The sequence below is a fragment of the Chanodichthys erythropterus genome, chromosome 22, assembly GCF_024489055.1.
Source record: "Chanodichthys erythropterus isolate Z2021 chromosome 22, ASM2448905v1, whole genome shotgun sequence".
NCBI classification, from domain to species: Eukaryota; Metazoa; Chordata; class Actinopteri; order Cypriniformes; family Xenocyprididae; genus Chanodichthys; species Chanodichthys erythropterus.
This window is the reverse complement of record NC_090242.1, coordinates 32,383,085-32,399,187: the sequence shown is the minus strand read 5'-3', so window position 1 is coordinate 32,399,187 and position 16,103 is coordinate 32,383,085. Positions and strand designations below refer to the sequence as shown.

The following is a 16,103-nucleotide window of genomic DNA, read 5'->3' as shown; positions in this document are numbered from 1 at the left end:
GATAAGCAGCTTTAGTTAATGACGACAGTCCTGCAGGTGTAAAACGCTCACTGTCGAGTATCAGTTTAAGTCCACTTTTCCCTTTACATTTTCTGTTTCTCTATTACAGATTTGTTTTTGTATATTTTTTCCCTCCACCAACGGTCATTCTGAGGTTTTATTAAAGTAGGAGGTCAAAGGTCAACTAGTCAGAATAAAGCCTGAGGAAGATTAACAGTGGCGGACAGTCGAATAACCCCTGATGAGATGTGTGTGTGGGTGTGTGTGTGTGTGTGTGTGGCCCGTTCACACCAAGGACGATATTCATCACTCTGAAATTCAAGTCCAGTCAGATTTATTTGCATAGCACTTCTCACCATACAAATCTTTTCAAAGCAGCTTTACAGAAAGTCTGTTATGTCAATAAAGCCTTTGTGTTTTACCAGAGTGTAAGTTCTTGGGCTGAGCGATATATAACGATGAAGATACAGGTGATCCTCTGGATTTCACATATTGTCTAGATTGTATTTATAGTTTTGTTTAGCACATATATATCAGTGCAGCACTGATTTAGACACACATCTGAGTGTTTAAAGGCAATTAAGAGATTTAAATTTGGTCGGATTTGTTCAAAGCAAGAGTAAGCGATTCTCAAAAAATATTAATGGAAATAAGATTAGACACCACAGGTGAAATTTTTGGGTTTTGTAAGATTAAACAATTCTCAGAAAGCATCGATCAGTTGTGTTAAAGGGATAGTTTCCAGTGTGTGTGTGTTAGTAAATGTGTGTGCACTACTTCTCATTAATAAATAAAGGCTGACAGTCAGAAGTGGGTCACACACACGGAGGGTTTCCCTCACGATGACATCTGACCACACCTTCCACAGTGGACAGAGAGCAAAACATCACATGAACCCACAACATCACGTCAAATTGTCTTCATCTCTGTTTGAGCGGAAGAGGCAGGTTCAGGTTTCAGACCCTGAATGTCTCTGAGAAAGGGCAATCAGTCACATAATATAACTCAACATTACGAGTGAATGCAGCAACTGAACATTTAGATTCAGATTTGTTTATTTAAAAGATATTTCTGCATGGTTAGGGTTATGGTAGACATAGTATTTTAAACATAGACCATTTAAAACATTAGGCAAATGAGGGTGCTTAATTTAGATACGGTTCCCTCATTCATATGCATGAGGTCGTGAAGGCCAAAGAAATCTTCTAACAGATCAATATGGATCTATATTTAATAATGACAAGGCTCGTTTCGAAGGGAAATTATCAATATAATTCTATACCTATATAATTTCCAATTAATTTATCAGACATTATAAAACCAAAAATATATACATGTTTATGTATATGTGTACACTGTGTTCAGAATTAAGCAATTTGATTTTTTGATCATATTTTTTTCTAAGCACATTTTACCAATTCCAAACCACATCAATCTTAATAACTACTATTAATATTGTATTTAAATAATTGTTCATGAAGGCTGGAAATGAAAAATGCCTTATATTCAGGTGTGCAGAATTATTAAGCAGGTTTGCTTTTACAGGCAAAATGAGCCAAAAAAAGAGATTTCACTAAACTAAATTATGAAATGCTCATGAGAAGAACGCAATACTAATGCAATACTAGAAATTGCAAAGTTAAAGCATGAGCAATGGACAGCAAAATGCTCATTGGGTCAGTGGGGTCATACAAAAACAGCTGGAGAAGAATAGACACGTTAACTGCAAAAGAATTAAGAATTAAGGTGAAGAATTAAGTGTGAAACCATCAGGAACCCTTTAGTCTCCAGCGCCACCATTTCCCAGAACTGAAACCTACCTGGAGTCTTCAGAAGTGTGAGGTGTCAGGATCTCAGAGACTTAGGTTAGGTGAAGAATCCTAAAAAATGACCCGCTCTTAATAAGAATCACAAGCTGAAGTGTTATAAAATACATGAAGACTGGGTTTTTATAGGCCTTATAGACAGACAGCTTGAGAGTGACTCCTGAAGGACCAGCACCACATCCTCTTGTACCACTGTTTGAAGAATTTATCTTCCAGAATCTGGCAGTAAGTTTTGGAAGATCATTTAGTCCATCTCTGCAAGATGGACATTTCAGGATAAGAGATGGACTAAAAGTGAACTCCCACACCTTACTGCCAGATTCCGGAAGATGAATTCTTCAAACAGTGGTACAAGAGGATGTGGTGCTGGTCCTTCAGGAGTCACTCTCAAGCTGTCTGTCTATAAGGCCTATAAAAACCCAGTCTTCATGTATTGTATAACACTTCAGCTTGTGAAAGCCCTATTCGGATGGGATTAGTTTTACATGGGGAGGTGGGGGTAAAGTAATTTTTACCAGAGCTTCTCAGTGATTTTAGTCCCGTCCGAATGTGCCATCTCGATAATCATTACGGACAATGTCACTAAAGATTACGGCGACTTTTACCTTCTGTAAAAAGGTCCGGAAAAATTACCTCAGGTAATACTAATCCCGTTCTAATAGACCCGCTGTAAATATGTACGGTGAAATTCCGTCATTTCCTGTTTAAAAGTAGTTTTCTGCGCATTTTTCAAGAATGGAAGCACTTAAAGAAACATTCATTTGTGTTGTAGGTGGTGGGACAAGTCTGTGGCAATCCTCAAGTATTTTCCATACCATTCAAAAAGAAGATCGAAGCAACTGTCAGAGGCACAAAACTAATGTGCATATTACATCATAATACAATCAGAATTTAATTAATAAATCGTCTGACCGGACCTAACTGTTATATATAGTTTATATATTTAGATTATATGTGTTTGCGCACATGGTATCAGGAAGCAACATATACCCACATGACGACAGGGAGGTGCACGGCGGTGCGTAAATCAAGTTACCCCTCCCACTTCTGCTAGTTTTACTGAGATGTCTTGCCCGTGCGAATTGGCCAATTAATATTACAGACGTTCTGAGGTCAAATTACTTTACTCCACATCCCCATGTAAAACTAATCCCGTCCGAATAGGGCTTAAGTCTCTGAGATCCTGACGCCTTGCACTTCTGGAGACTCCAGGTAGGTTTCAGTTCTGGGAAATGGTGGCGCTGGAGACTAAAGGGTTCCTGATGGTTTCACACTTAATTCTTCACCTTAATTCTTAATTCTTATGCAGTTAACATGTGTCTTTTCTTCTCCAGCTGTTTTTGTATGACCCCACTGACCCAATGAGCATTTTGCTGTTCATTGCTCATGCTTTAACTTTGCAATTTCTAGTATTACATTAGTATTGCATCCTTCTCATGAGTATTTAATAATTTTTGACTTTTCAGTTCGAGTTAAATCTCTTTTTTGGCTCATTTTGCCTGTAAAAGAAAACCTGCCTAATAATTCTGCACACCTGAATATAAGGCATTTTTCATTTCCAGCCTTCATGAAAAATGATATATCACTTATAAATGATTAAATACAATATTAATAGTAGTTATTAAGATTGATGTGGTTTGGAATTGATTATATATATATATATATATATATATTATATATATATATATATATATATATATATATATATATATATATATATATATATATATATATATTATATATATATATGCCCAACTTTATCGACATACATACAGTATACTCGCTTCGGGGGATATACGCTCATCTGCCACTTTATTAGGTGCACTTGTTCAACTTCTCATTAACGAAAATATCTAATCAGCCAATCACATGGCAGCAACTCAATGCATTTAGGCATGTAGACATGATCAAAATGATCTGCTGAAGATCAAGCTGAGCATCAGAATGGGGAAGAAATGCGATTTAAGTGACTTTAAACATGGCATGGTTGTTGGTGCCAGACGGGCTGGTCTGAGTATTTTAGAAACTGCTGATCTACTGGGATTTTCACACACAACCATCTGTAGGGTTTACAGAGAATGGTCTGAAAATGAGAAAATATCCAGTGAGTGGCAGTTCAGAACAGCAAACTGAGGCTACAATTCACATGGGTTCACCAAAACTTGGAGAAACATTGCCTGGTCTGAAGAGTGTTGATTTCTGCTGCGAAATACAGATGGAAGGGTCAGAATTTGGCATAAACAACATCAAAGCATGGATCCATCCTGCCTTGTATCAACGGTTCAGGCTGCTGCTGGTGTAATGGTGTGTGGGAGATTTTCTTGGCACAATCAAGTATCATTTAAACGCCACAGCAGAGTATTGTTGCTAACCATGTCCATCACTTTATGACCACAGTGCATCATCTTCAGATGGCTACTTCAAGCAGGATAATGCACCGTCACAAAACTCAAATCATCTCAAACTGGTTTCTTGAGCATTACAGTGAGTTCACCATACTGAAACTGAATGCACAGTCACCAGATCTAAATCCAATAGAGCAGCTTTGGGATGTGGAGGAACGGCAGTAACTGTCTGATGCTATCATGACCAAAATCTCTGAGGAATGCTTCCAGCATCTTGTTGATCTATGCCATGAAGAATTAAGGCAGTTCTGAAGGCAAAAGATGGTCCACTGTGTATCAAGTGGCCAGAGAGTGTATACTACATAGCAAACACCAACTGCTTGATTGCTTGTATCATTGCCAAATATAAACTATATTATCATCCAAAACTCTAATCCGCTAAAGCATGAAGATATTACAAACATTACAAATCATTATTTTCTGTAAAGCTGCTTTTAAACAATGAGTATTGTAAAAAAAAAAACGCTATATGTGTAAATTTAAAATCATATAGCCATGATATCACCTATTGGTCCTAAAATACAAGGTTATCGTATCAGCATTTTCTGTTTCAGAGCATCCTTTATTTTTACCTTTAGTTTAAATGGAGATTAATGTTTTTTGTTCACCAGATTTATGAGACCTCCAGTTACTAACCATCAAACAGAAATCATTTAGCATCACTCAGGTTTATCAACACACCGTATGCACGTTCACACACCGGTGCTCTCCCACAATCACACACAGCTATTTCAGTCTGTAGGCTTTGTGATGTAACACTGACGGCGTTATTTCTGTCCCCTGATTAAACTCAAGACACTCTGCTGTAAGAAAACACACACCTTCATCATCACCTTCCCCCCTGCCTATCAAATCCAGCGTGTTTCACATGCACAAACGTTCATGAGTACATCAGTACTCCAGTTATATCAGATACTTGAAATGTTATGAACAGCAGCTATGCTAATTATTTTCCATCTGCTTTTCCGTTTTATCTTGGGATGCCCATCCCAGGGTATCTCCAGTTTGGATCCGGCCTCTTACGAAGACTTCAGATGCCCCAACACCTGTGAAGAAACGACGCCAACCCCTGTGAGGACTTCAGATGATGCCAACTCTGAATCAACTTGCACCACTGCCAAATTTCTATATACTGTAATCATTATGTTCACAACTTGAAATTATTACTTTAATGAGATCATTGTTTCTGCCTGAATGAATACACAATGTTTAGGAATGCATCGGTATCGGCCGATATATGTTCACTTTTAATGTTATCATTATCGGCCCAATAAGAAAATTTGGCCAAATTAATGCTGATAAATAATGGATTATTTCTTTCAGCTGAGACACTTCAGATGTGCACTGTTCACCATGATGGTTTTGAATTGCTTGAAATATAATTGAAAATCACTTCATGAAGGAAAATACAGTTAAGTGCAACATGTGCAGCACAAGTCTGTCATATAGGCTACATAAAATTATAATAATATAATATAACATCATTATAATTGTGTGTTTGGGACATGGCTTTTAATGCTGAGACTTTTGTTTTTGTAATCAGGCTCTCAAAAAGTATACAAAAATTTGGATTTAGATTTATCGGCCAATATATCTGTTATCGGCTTTCAAATATAAAGAATTATCGGTTATCGGCATCAGCCAAAATTTTCATATCAGTGCATCCCCAATGATGTCAACTACCTGCGTGATTTGCATTATCTTAGAACTGCACATTTCTGAAATATGGACATTACTTGGACACAGTCACCTCTAATAACAATCACTCTAAATTGTAATGTCTAAACATGCATATTCTGTAAAGCTACTTTGAAACGATATGTGTTGTGAAAAGCGCTATGCAAATAAATGTGAATTGAATTAGGGACCCTATGATTTCAACAATGCGGAAAACGCGGATGGAATCTAGTCATCAAAATGGAATTTAGATTATAATATGGAATGTCATGGAATTTGGCTGAATAAATCAAAAGTAGGGCTGTACAATTAATCAAAATGTGATATGGACTAGGGTCTGTGAATATTAAAGGGGTGGTTGATTATGATTTCATAATCTTTTTTAACTTTAGTTAGTGTGTAATGTTGCAACACTCAAAGTACAATAGCAATTGCTTTTTAAGGACTACAACAAACGGCTGGTAGGGACTACAATGAGCTTGTTCCAGGGGTAGTGACATCACAAACCCCATAATTTACATAAACCCCGCCCCCGAGAACACACAACAAAGGGGGCGAGGCCATGTTGAGCTTCTTTAGAGAAGAGGAAGAGTTTTTGTAGTAGAGTGTTGTTACCATTGCGTCATTTTACGCCGGACTGCTTCACAAACGAGGGTCGATTCAACACTGGATTTGCACAAAAGATTAACATGACAGTCGATGAGTGACAGTCGATGAGTTGAATCAACTCCAGAGCAACTACATACATTTATCCACTAACCATTCAGAAACGTCCAGTTTCATTCTAAAAGTTGTAACTTCTTCCTGAGTCTCTCCATCAGTGTCGACTCCGGTTTGAACAATGTAAGGCTGAACACCGTTACTGACAATCCTCATTTTGGCTGCGTGAGATTCTCCAGCTTTGTTGTTGTTGAGCTGTTAAATCTTCTGGAGCAGCAACTCATTTGCATTTAAAGGGACACACACAAAAACGGCGTGTTTTTGCTCACACTGAAATAGGGGCAAATTTGACAATCCATAATAAATTATCTGTGGGGTATTTTGAGCTGAAACGTCACAGACACATTCTGGACACCAGAAAGGGGTAAAAGGGGCATAATAGGTCCCCTTTAAAGTGCAAAAAGACTGCTGTTTAAGACTGAAGTCTGCATGTTCTGTTTGTCTCTGTGTGAACGAGCAGTGCAGTTTGGTCTACTACACATTTACTGAAGCGCTCATGTTTTCAGTATCTGCCATCTCACTATATGAGGACATGAACACCTCCAGAGCTGCTCTAGTCTTCAGACTGATGGCAGAAGGTCTGAACTCCATCAGAGCTTTTATTTTCCAAGGACCACCCAAGAGGAGGTCTGACCAACATGATCACAGTCGTTTTTGTTCTGTGTCATGTATAGGGGCGTGAAAATGTAAAATCGATGTTTCTTACATTAACAGACTGGAGTGCATCTAATAAATTATTAATTTAAGAACATTGTGTGAGTTTATTGCAACAATGGCGCCATGAACTTCCCATACTTGAAAATCCAGCTGATAAGCGCTCATTGTCACAGTTGCAATCACGACGGCTTTCTTTTTCCATAAGGGGGTTTGGCATCACGACGGCTTTGTTTCCAGGTGGACCGTTACAAAATACGATACACAAAACATCAGATGGAGAATTCAAAATGGAGACTTCAAAACTCTCAAAGCATTTCCCATTTTGTGTGCCTTGTGCATCAGACGTTCAGCCAATGGTCAGTGGGCATGACTTCTGAGGCTGAGACTGCAGCTTCTCCGAGAGTCACTTTATGAGCATTTCACAATTTAATTCGATAAAAACAACCATGATATAATTTAGACACAGAAAAACAAAGGTCTTCACAACAACCCATCAAAATAAAGGTTTGAAGAAACTGTGACAGAAATATATTACAACTGTACAGTAGCAAATACTGTAATTCTGTCAAAATACTGTCAAAGTAATAATAATAATAATAATATTAAAACTTTATTTAAGTAATATCATGATTGTTCTTCCCTGTTCTGTTCAGAAAAATTAAAACAGACAAAGAAAAACATTTAGCAGAGCACCATTTCTGTAAAAAAAACAACAACAAAAAAAACCATGTAATTTGGAAAAAATTTTAATGGAATTCGTCCTTTTGGCGCTAAAAATATAATTTTTATAAAACTTTAAATAAGTTGTTATTAAATTACATTATATATACACATTATATATTCGATTACTAAATATAATTTCTATATATATTTAATTCAACCATTAAAATGGAATTCAGGAAAATTTAAACATAAAAAATGGAATTTTAGGAAAAAATAAAATGGAATTTCATAGGGTTCTACTTCATTCATCAATCACAATAATTTATTCCAAAGGTTCGGCTCAACTCAAGAGCACTGGGAGAACGTCCGGTCCTTTCCCAACCTCTCTTCTGGTCAGTGTGGAGCCGTGGTCACTGAGGACTCTGAGAACTGCTGACTAAGAAGCTACACACAAACACACACACACACACACACAACTTCTGCCACATCAGAACTATTTCCGCCATGCCAGTCACTATATATCTCTGCCAGCATCCAAAGAAAGCAGTTCAATAGAAGTCAAGACAAAAACAAGAGTGACTGTGTTGTGTCCAGAATGCAGTGTCCAGCACTAAGAATGGTATTTCTAAGGTTTTGGGGAACCTATACATTTCATAATACCACCACTTTTTGTAAGAAGGGACTGCAGAAAGGAGATGCACTCACCTTCACCGTATGCTTTAGCAAACAACCAGCGGAGGTTAGCTTCTATCTTTGCTCGGGCCGAGTCGTACATTTCCAACGGTGCGATTTCAAGTCCTCCCTCAGCCGAATCCGCTCTTCTTGGGCCACCGTCCCCACCTGCAAGCGCACTTACATCCATCCTAAACACACAAAAGGCATTGAAAACATCTTAAATTAACAGTTTACACTAAAAAAAAATAATAATGAAATTTTAGTCAAAAAGGAGTCATCCGACAGAATGTCCATGGTGCTCTTTTACATATGATAATGGTGAAGCATGCGCAAAACAAATTACTTAATTTTTTCTTCTATTTCTCATAAGGCTTTAGAAGATTTTGAAATATTGAAAGTGTTATATGCACTACTTTTATGGTGCTTTTTGGTCTTTATTTTGGAGATTTTATTGAACAAAGTAGTTTTTTTTTTTTTTGCTTTTAAGTCATCTATATGCTTATAGACTAGTAAAAACAAAGTTTTACACACATTTATATGTATACATTAATATTTACTTCTAGAAAACAGCTAAATTTTCACTCATATTGCTTAATATTTTTATATTTTCATCATCACTCTTTTATACAAATTATTATTTATAATATATATATATATATAAATATATACAATCTGTGTGTGTGTATATATATATATATATTATATATATATATGCTTTGTGTGTGTATAAATAGTGAATACTTTTATGATTTATTTACCATAAAATAATATAGCTTGTACAAAACATTTTGCTGTCACTGCTGCACATTTGACCAATGAAACTTTAACCGTGATGTACCATGTTAAATACCATCACTTTACCATGGTACTATCACAATACTAAGCCCTGCCTTTATTGAATAAAGACAGTTTACAGCAATTGAAAGTGTCCAAACACCAAAAGATCAGAGGCCCAGGCAGACAAAACCAACATCCTGATCCTGATCCAGACTGTGTATCAGACCAAACATTGAATGATCTTAATGAAGGAACACACACAATAAGCCACGATGAGACAGCAGCACTGATGAATGACTATTCAAAAGTAATGAATGACTATATGAGGTATTTCTAAGTGCAATCCTCAATGCGTGCTCAGCAAACGAGAGATTATGAATGAATGGAGCTGCTTTACTATCACTATCACAGAAATATAATCTGACTGCACCTGTCAGCGACATCATCAGAGCCGCCAGAGCGACCCGAGCACCAGCACAGCGAGATTTACCTCGATTTCCCCGGAAAATCCACAATCCAGCTTTAAAGATGCGCGAATATTCCCGACGCGTTTTCTGAAGGCTCTTCCAGGCGTCTGATCGTTCCCCTCCCCGCCCAGCAGCGCAGTCAGTCCAGCGCGAGCGAGCGCGGCCTCCGCTACATGGCGCGCCGCGAGATATTCAGCAATTATGACGTAAACGGACAGAACACGTTTGTAAATATGTCCCAATTCAAAAATACATATTTGCTCGTGTCTCTTCTGTCATCCGGGCGCTCGTTCATTGTCCGGCTGGCGTTGTCATGGGAGACGCCGCGGCCCGTCGCTGTTATTGTCACTATGGATATATATGCAAGCTCATGGAATGACAGTGCGCATGCGCGCGTGCGTACAGGCGCGTCCTGAAAGGATACAGGCCACATAATCAATGATGCATATTTAATAAATTTGACCAAATTTCACATTCATGAATGCAAGATTACTAAAAAACATTTTATTGTTTTGTTGACTAAAGTATAGCTGTACAAAAACAGATCAAGAGACTAATAATGAATAATAGAGCTACACTTAAAAACAACCCAAGTTGGGTTGAAAATGGACAAACCCAGTGATTGGGCTGCTTTAACCCAGCGGTTGGGTTAAATATTTGCCCAACCTGCTGGGTAGTTTTATTTAACTCAACTATTGTTTAAAAATTACTGTATTTCTTGCTTAAAATGAATCCAAAGTATGTTGGAAATTAATTAATGAATTAAAAAATAAACATTTATTAAATTGCTTATTATAAATGTCCTTTTGATTATTATTGTTGCTTCTAGTAATTATGTGTATGGTTTTTAATTTCCATCATATTTTGGGTTCATTTTAAGCCAGACATATAGTCATTTTTAAACAATAGTTGGGTTAAATAAAACTTCCCAGCAGGTTAAGCAAACATTTAACCCAACCGCTGGGTTTGTCTATTTTCAACCCAACTTGGGTTGTTTTTAACCCAACATTTTTTAGAGTGTATAAAGGCTTGTAATGTGTGTGAGCCATAGGGGTGTGAGCTCTACAAAGTATATCTTTACACCCGATTGTACTTAATATTTAGATTTTTATATTATTACCCCCTGGCAATTTTTATTTATTTTTATAGTTGTTGTTATTATTATTATTAATTATTATTATTAATTTTTTAAAATTGCATAACTGTACAAGAAAACATTGAGAACTTGCGGCAATAATTTATTTTTTATGTAACAATATTTGTATAATTTACTTTATGGTGTTTTTTAATTAAACGTGCCGCTATAATAAATTTTTTTATATAAAATATTTGTTTACTTTGCTGTATAGTGTTTTTTTTTTAAATGATACCTCGACTAATAATTTAATCTAGTAGTGAATAGCATTTTTCCCATTCAATTTTTTCCTCACAAATAGCAACTTGAGTTAAAGGTTCATTTGAAATGTATAACCAGTTTTGGGGAAAGTAATGCATTACAATATTGTGTTACTCCATAAAAAAGTAACTAATTGCATTACTTAGTTACTTTTTATGAAAAGTAATGCATTACATGAGGAGAGCTGTCAGTCAATAAACGTGAAAAAAGTAACTTGTTACTTTTTTGAAAAAGTAACAGATATTTTGTTGTAAATTGAAAAAGTAATGCGTTACTTTACTAGTTACTTGAAAAAGTAATCTGATTATGTAACTCTGCATTTCCCCCAACACTGTATATAATAAATTTAAAAACATCAATTTTGTAATGTAAGTATTTTGTATGTCCCCTTCTGTTTTAAAGGCAGCAGAACTCAGGCTGACGTGAACAAAACTACTTTTATAGTCCCCTTGTTAAGAACATTTCATATTAAAAATATTTGAGATCGCTCATTTGTCTATCTAAAAAAGGTATTAGATCGATGAAGCGGGAGGTGTTGTCAGCTGGTGTGAGAAACAGCTCCCCCTGCAGCAGATGAGGGTAATATGCGGTATTCAGTCAGGGCGAAGCAGGACAGCAGCAGCTCATCTGACCGGGGTTAACATTGACCAAATCCCCAGTCTATGCCAAATCCCTTGTGCATTCTTAACCGAACCCCTGCTGAGGATTCTGGGAACCATCGATTCATGGTATGTGACAGATGAGCTTTAGTGGAGTGTGTGAGAGACATTGTTTAACATGAGCTATCATGGGTTAGTTCACCCAAAAATGAAAATTCTGTCATTATTTACTCACTCTCATGTCGTTTCAAAACCGTAAGACTTTCGTTCATCGTTGGAACACAAATTAAAATATTTTTAATGAAATCTAAAAGTTTTCTAGCAACACTTTAAATTTAAGCCCCAGAAAGGTAAAGATATAATTAAAGTAATCCATATAACTCCAGCAGTTTAACCCTAATTTTATGAAGCGACGCGAGTGGTAAACACAATTTACCACTTTATTTACAAAATATGAATCTATTAAATATTAACCAATGCACATTCAGGAGAGCGCCACAACGCATGCCTGTTGTGTTGATATATATATATAGGCTATATAATATAATAATTATGTAATATAATCCTCATATAATCATATATCATCAATCATATAATATCATATTATTTTTTTCTAAATAAAAAAGACTATAGAATCACACAATCACTCATATATTATTTTGAATGTGAGAAAGTTCGCCAACTGGTAAATTCATCGCGTCACTGCAGCGGCCGTTAGAAGCCCAGACGCGCGCTTCCGGACTGCGCATGCGCATTAGCTTTACCCAGCTTGAAAAATACCGTTTTTTGTCATGATTCGAGCATTTAGAAACACAATTTATGAGACAGTTGTTGTCAGATTTCATTGCTGATTTCAAATATGAAATTTAATCGAAAGCTTGGCAAACAGCTTTGGAGAATTTGATGTTTCCCCATTCAAAGAGATAGGTGATGTCCACAGACTATCAACAAACATGTATATCAAGTAATCAAACACTTATGGTTCACTGCGCGAGTTTAATCGATTAAACAGTCACTTTCGAGTCACTAGGGAACAGAACAAACCAAAAGTTATTTTAATGAATGAGCCATTCTCACTAATATGTGCAGAGCAGCCTGGGAAACCAAAGAACCATGCATATGAGCCTGTTATTATTTCATATTTGATAGTACAGATTTAATTTTAGATCCATGTTTTAGTGCACTTTCCCAGGCTGTAAGTGGAGGGTTGCAGGTGAATCAAGTGCCTCGTTCAGCCTTTAAATAGCAGACGGAGGTGAAGCAGTGAAAAATTAATTCAGCAAATGTCACTGGTTCCACTTGAATCTGGGAAAAGCATTTACACTCATCCATCCAGAGATGCTTCAGGGTCATCTTTTTAAAAATAACCACATAAAATACAGTGAGTGAGTGAGAAGCTGAAACCTACTACAGCTATTTGAAATAACAATATTATAGTTACATAAACTATTGAATCACTTCTTTCAAAAACATTTATGAAATCTTACTTTATTCTAAACTTTTGAACAGTAGAGTATAAGAAATAATAAGTGTTCACATTAATATTTTGAAGGCAAATCAAGTCTGACGAGACATAGTAAAAGTAATGTCACCAAACGGTGTCCTTTATTGTGTCAAGAAAAAGGTACTTTACAAAAACCAATGAACAAAATACTTTTTTTTCTCCACAAACTACAAATCTGTATTTATGACATTAGAACATTTGATATGCATTTATAAAACGTAAAGAGTCTGGACGACAACATTCACACCTCTTGAGCACCAATGATGTCATCACACTGCGACACACACACACACACACACATATTTGTCTCTTTCTCTCTCACACACACACACACACACACACACACACACACACACACACACACACACACACACACACACACACACACACACACACACACACACACACTCATCTACATGTCTTAGAATATGTCCTACATGTCTACAGCAGGCAATAAATAACAGTGATTGCTACGCTACATATGAAAAAGCTCCCAAAACCACCTGAAGTGAGGTACCATGGGAAAAAGATTTGGGTTCTCAATGAACTCAGAACAGTGTCTACAGACAATACTCAGTAAAATAGCATAAATCAGTCATAATAAACCACTCTCTTTTATGTAAAAACACAAACAAATGTGTGTAGAGGCATGGTGTGTGTGTCCATTTGAATACATCCAATATTACAATATTAAGACTCTTTCTACTTTTTTGTTCACAGAAAACTAACAGTTTGGTAAAAAGGACCATATAAAATCTAATTAATACTGAAATGAATTAAAAAAAAAAAAAAAAAACATTCTGGCAACATCACAATATTCAAAATTATTTTCAGAACAGTTAATGGTCAAAATAAAAATAAAATACAGTATAAATTAAAAAAAGATCTTTTATATCTGTAGTCCAAAACGCTTTTAAATAAATACCAAAAATGATAAAAATGGTTCTTAGCATACAAAAATCAATAAAAACAGTTCTTATCATTAATATAAAATCATTTAAAGAGTCTATTCGGTAATTCAGTCTAGCTTCTCGATGCTAAAGCCCCGCCTACTTGAAGGCCTCTGGTATATGGTTCATTTGCATACTAGTGGGTGGGCTTGAGATGCCCTCTGACCAATCAGACAAGTTGGAATGTGGAGACGAGCTTGACCATTGGTCAGGAGAGCCAGGAGAGGGCGTGAGGAAAGGGTGGTCGGGAACCTGCGGCTGGTGACTGGGCGTGTTGTCCATGGGGTTGGAATAACTATGTTGAGAAGGCGGAGTCAGAAACTGTGTGCTAGAAATGGGAGGAGCCATGCGCTGGCTCTCCTGCGGCAGGATGGTCTGGATGGGGGCGTGTCCTGAGCCAGACTGAAGATCCAGTCCACTCAGGTCACCTAGGAAGTGATGAGAGAGGGCGTTGTTTTGGTGCTGCATGGGCGGCATATTCTGGTGGGCGTGGCTGGGAATCATATGCGACGCTGCGCTGAGGTGGCTAGTTTGCATCGTAGGATAGCCCATGACCTGTGGCATAGAGGTGGCAGGGAGCATTGCGGGTATCAGCTGTGTGAAGCCTGCCTGCTGTTGTTGCTGTTGCACCCTTTGCAGCCAATCACACGCAGCTGTTTGAGCTCCATTATTAGCCACTGGCATATGGGATAAGCGTGGAGGGGCGGAGTCAAACGGCTTCCCTAAATTCTGAAGAGCTCCGCCCATGTGAGAATCAGCCAATCCTTGGAGTTGATTCAAAGTGATGGGAGGGGACTGTTGAAAGGGTGACGTCATCATAGGTGGGGAGGAGACGTCCGACAGGTAACCGTGGGGCGACTCCAGCGAATCGACAGGCGAGAGGACGCCCACTTCCATCATCCCTCCATTTTTGCCCTCTCCGTTCTTTTTCTTTTTCATTCTCATGTCTTTTCCGCCATCCTTCCCTCCTCCCACGCCTTTACCTCCCGGTTTCCTCGCCTTCTTGGCCGTGTTGTTGTTGTTGGCGCTGCCCGGGCTGGGTTTGATGCCCAGGTAGGTGTTGGGCGAGCAGAGAGGGGGCGATAAGGGCAGCGGGGGACTCCGGACCAGGTTGTATTCTTCTAACAGACGGACGATGTCGTGGTGCATGCGCTCCTGCGCGATGTCGCGTGGAAGCTGGTCTAGGTGATCCGCGATGTCACGGTTGGCCAAGTGATCAAGCAGGACTTTAGCGGTCTCGTAACTGCCCTCACGAGCGGCCAGGAAAAGTGGTGTTTCCTCCTACAAAACAAGATTATTACCGTTAACATTTTTGTTAATTGAAATAAAGCTGAAATAAATTATAAATATTAGAAGAAGAACTTAAAAATAGAAATGTTGCCTTGAAGTAAAATTAAAATTACTAAATGGAAATAATAAACTACAACTTAACTAAAAATTAAAAAAATAAATTACACCAAAATATTAAGATTTAAAAAAGCAAAAACCTAAAATGCACATAAAAAGTAATTAAATTAAAAATGCAAATTAAAAAAGTTTTTTATTTTAAAAGTTAAAATGAAAACATGAAAATAGAGGCTAATTCCAAATATTAATAAAAACTATAATGGTATTAAAATTTTATATATATATATATATATATATATGTAAATAAATATATAAATGTAATTAAATGTAAATAACATTGCTACAAAAACCACAAACAAGGCATTGCATTTGTAATCTGGAATAAATATTTAAATTTTGAACTTCAATTAATTATTTCCACCACTAAATTAAAAAAATAA

At 37.0% G+C, this 16,103-nt stretch overlaps 2 protein-coding genes across 5 annotated transcripts in view; both read right to left on the bottom strand.

The window, feature by feature from the left end:
• camsap1a (calmodulin regulated spectrin-associated protein 1a) overlaps positions 1-10,198 on the bottom strand; it is a 30,728-nt gene extending 20,530 nt beyond the window's left edge. For all 3 annotated transcript variants that reach the window (XM_067375581.1, XM_067375583.1, XM_067375582.1), the window contains exons 1-2: positions 9,891-10,198; positions 8,654-8,811 (exon numbers count right to left, since the gene is read on the bottom strand). In XM_067375581.1, coding sequence (XP_067231682.1) covers positions 8,654-8,810 — 157 coding nt within the window. In that variant the 5' untranslated portion in view covers position 8,811; positions 9,891-10,198. The remainder of the gene's footprint in view (positions 1-8,653; positions 8,812-9,890) is intronic.
• A 3,436-nt stretch (positions 10,199-13,634) lies between these two features.
• Positions 13,635-16,103, bottom strand: part of notch1a (notch receptor 1a) — a 36,249-nt gene continuing 33,780 nt past the window's right edge. For both annotated transcript variants that reach the window (XM_067375578.1, XM_067375580.1), the window contains one exon: positions 13,635-15,597. In XM_067375578.1, coding sequence (XP_067231679.1) covers positions 14,416-15,597 — 1,182 coding nt within the window. In that variant the 3' untranslated portion in view covers positions 13,635-14,415. The remainder of the gene's footprint in view (positions 15,598-16,103) is intronic.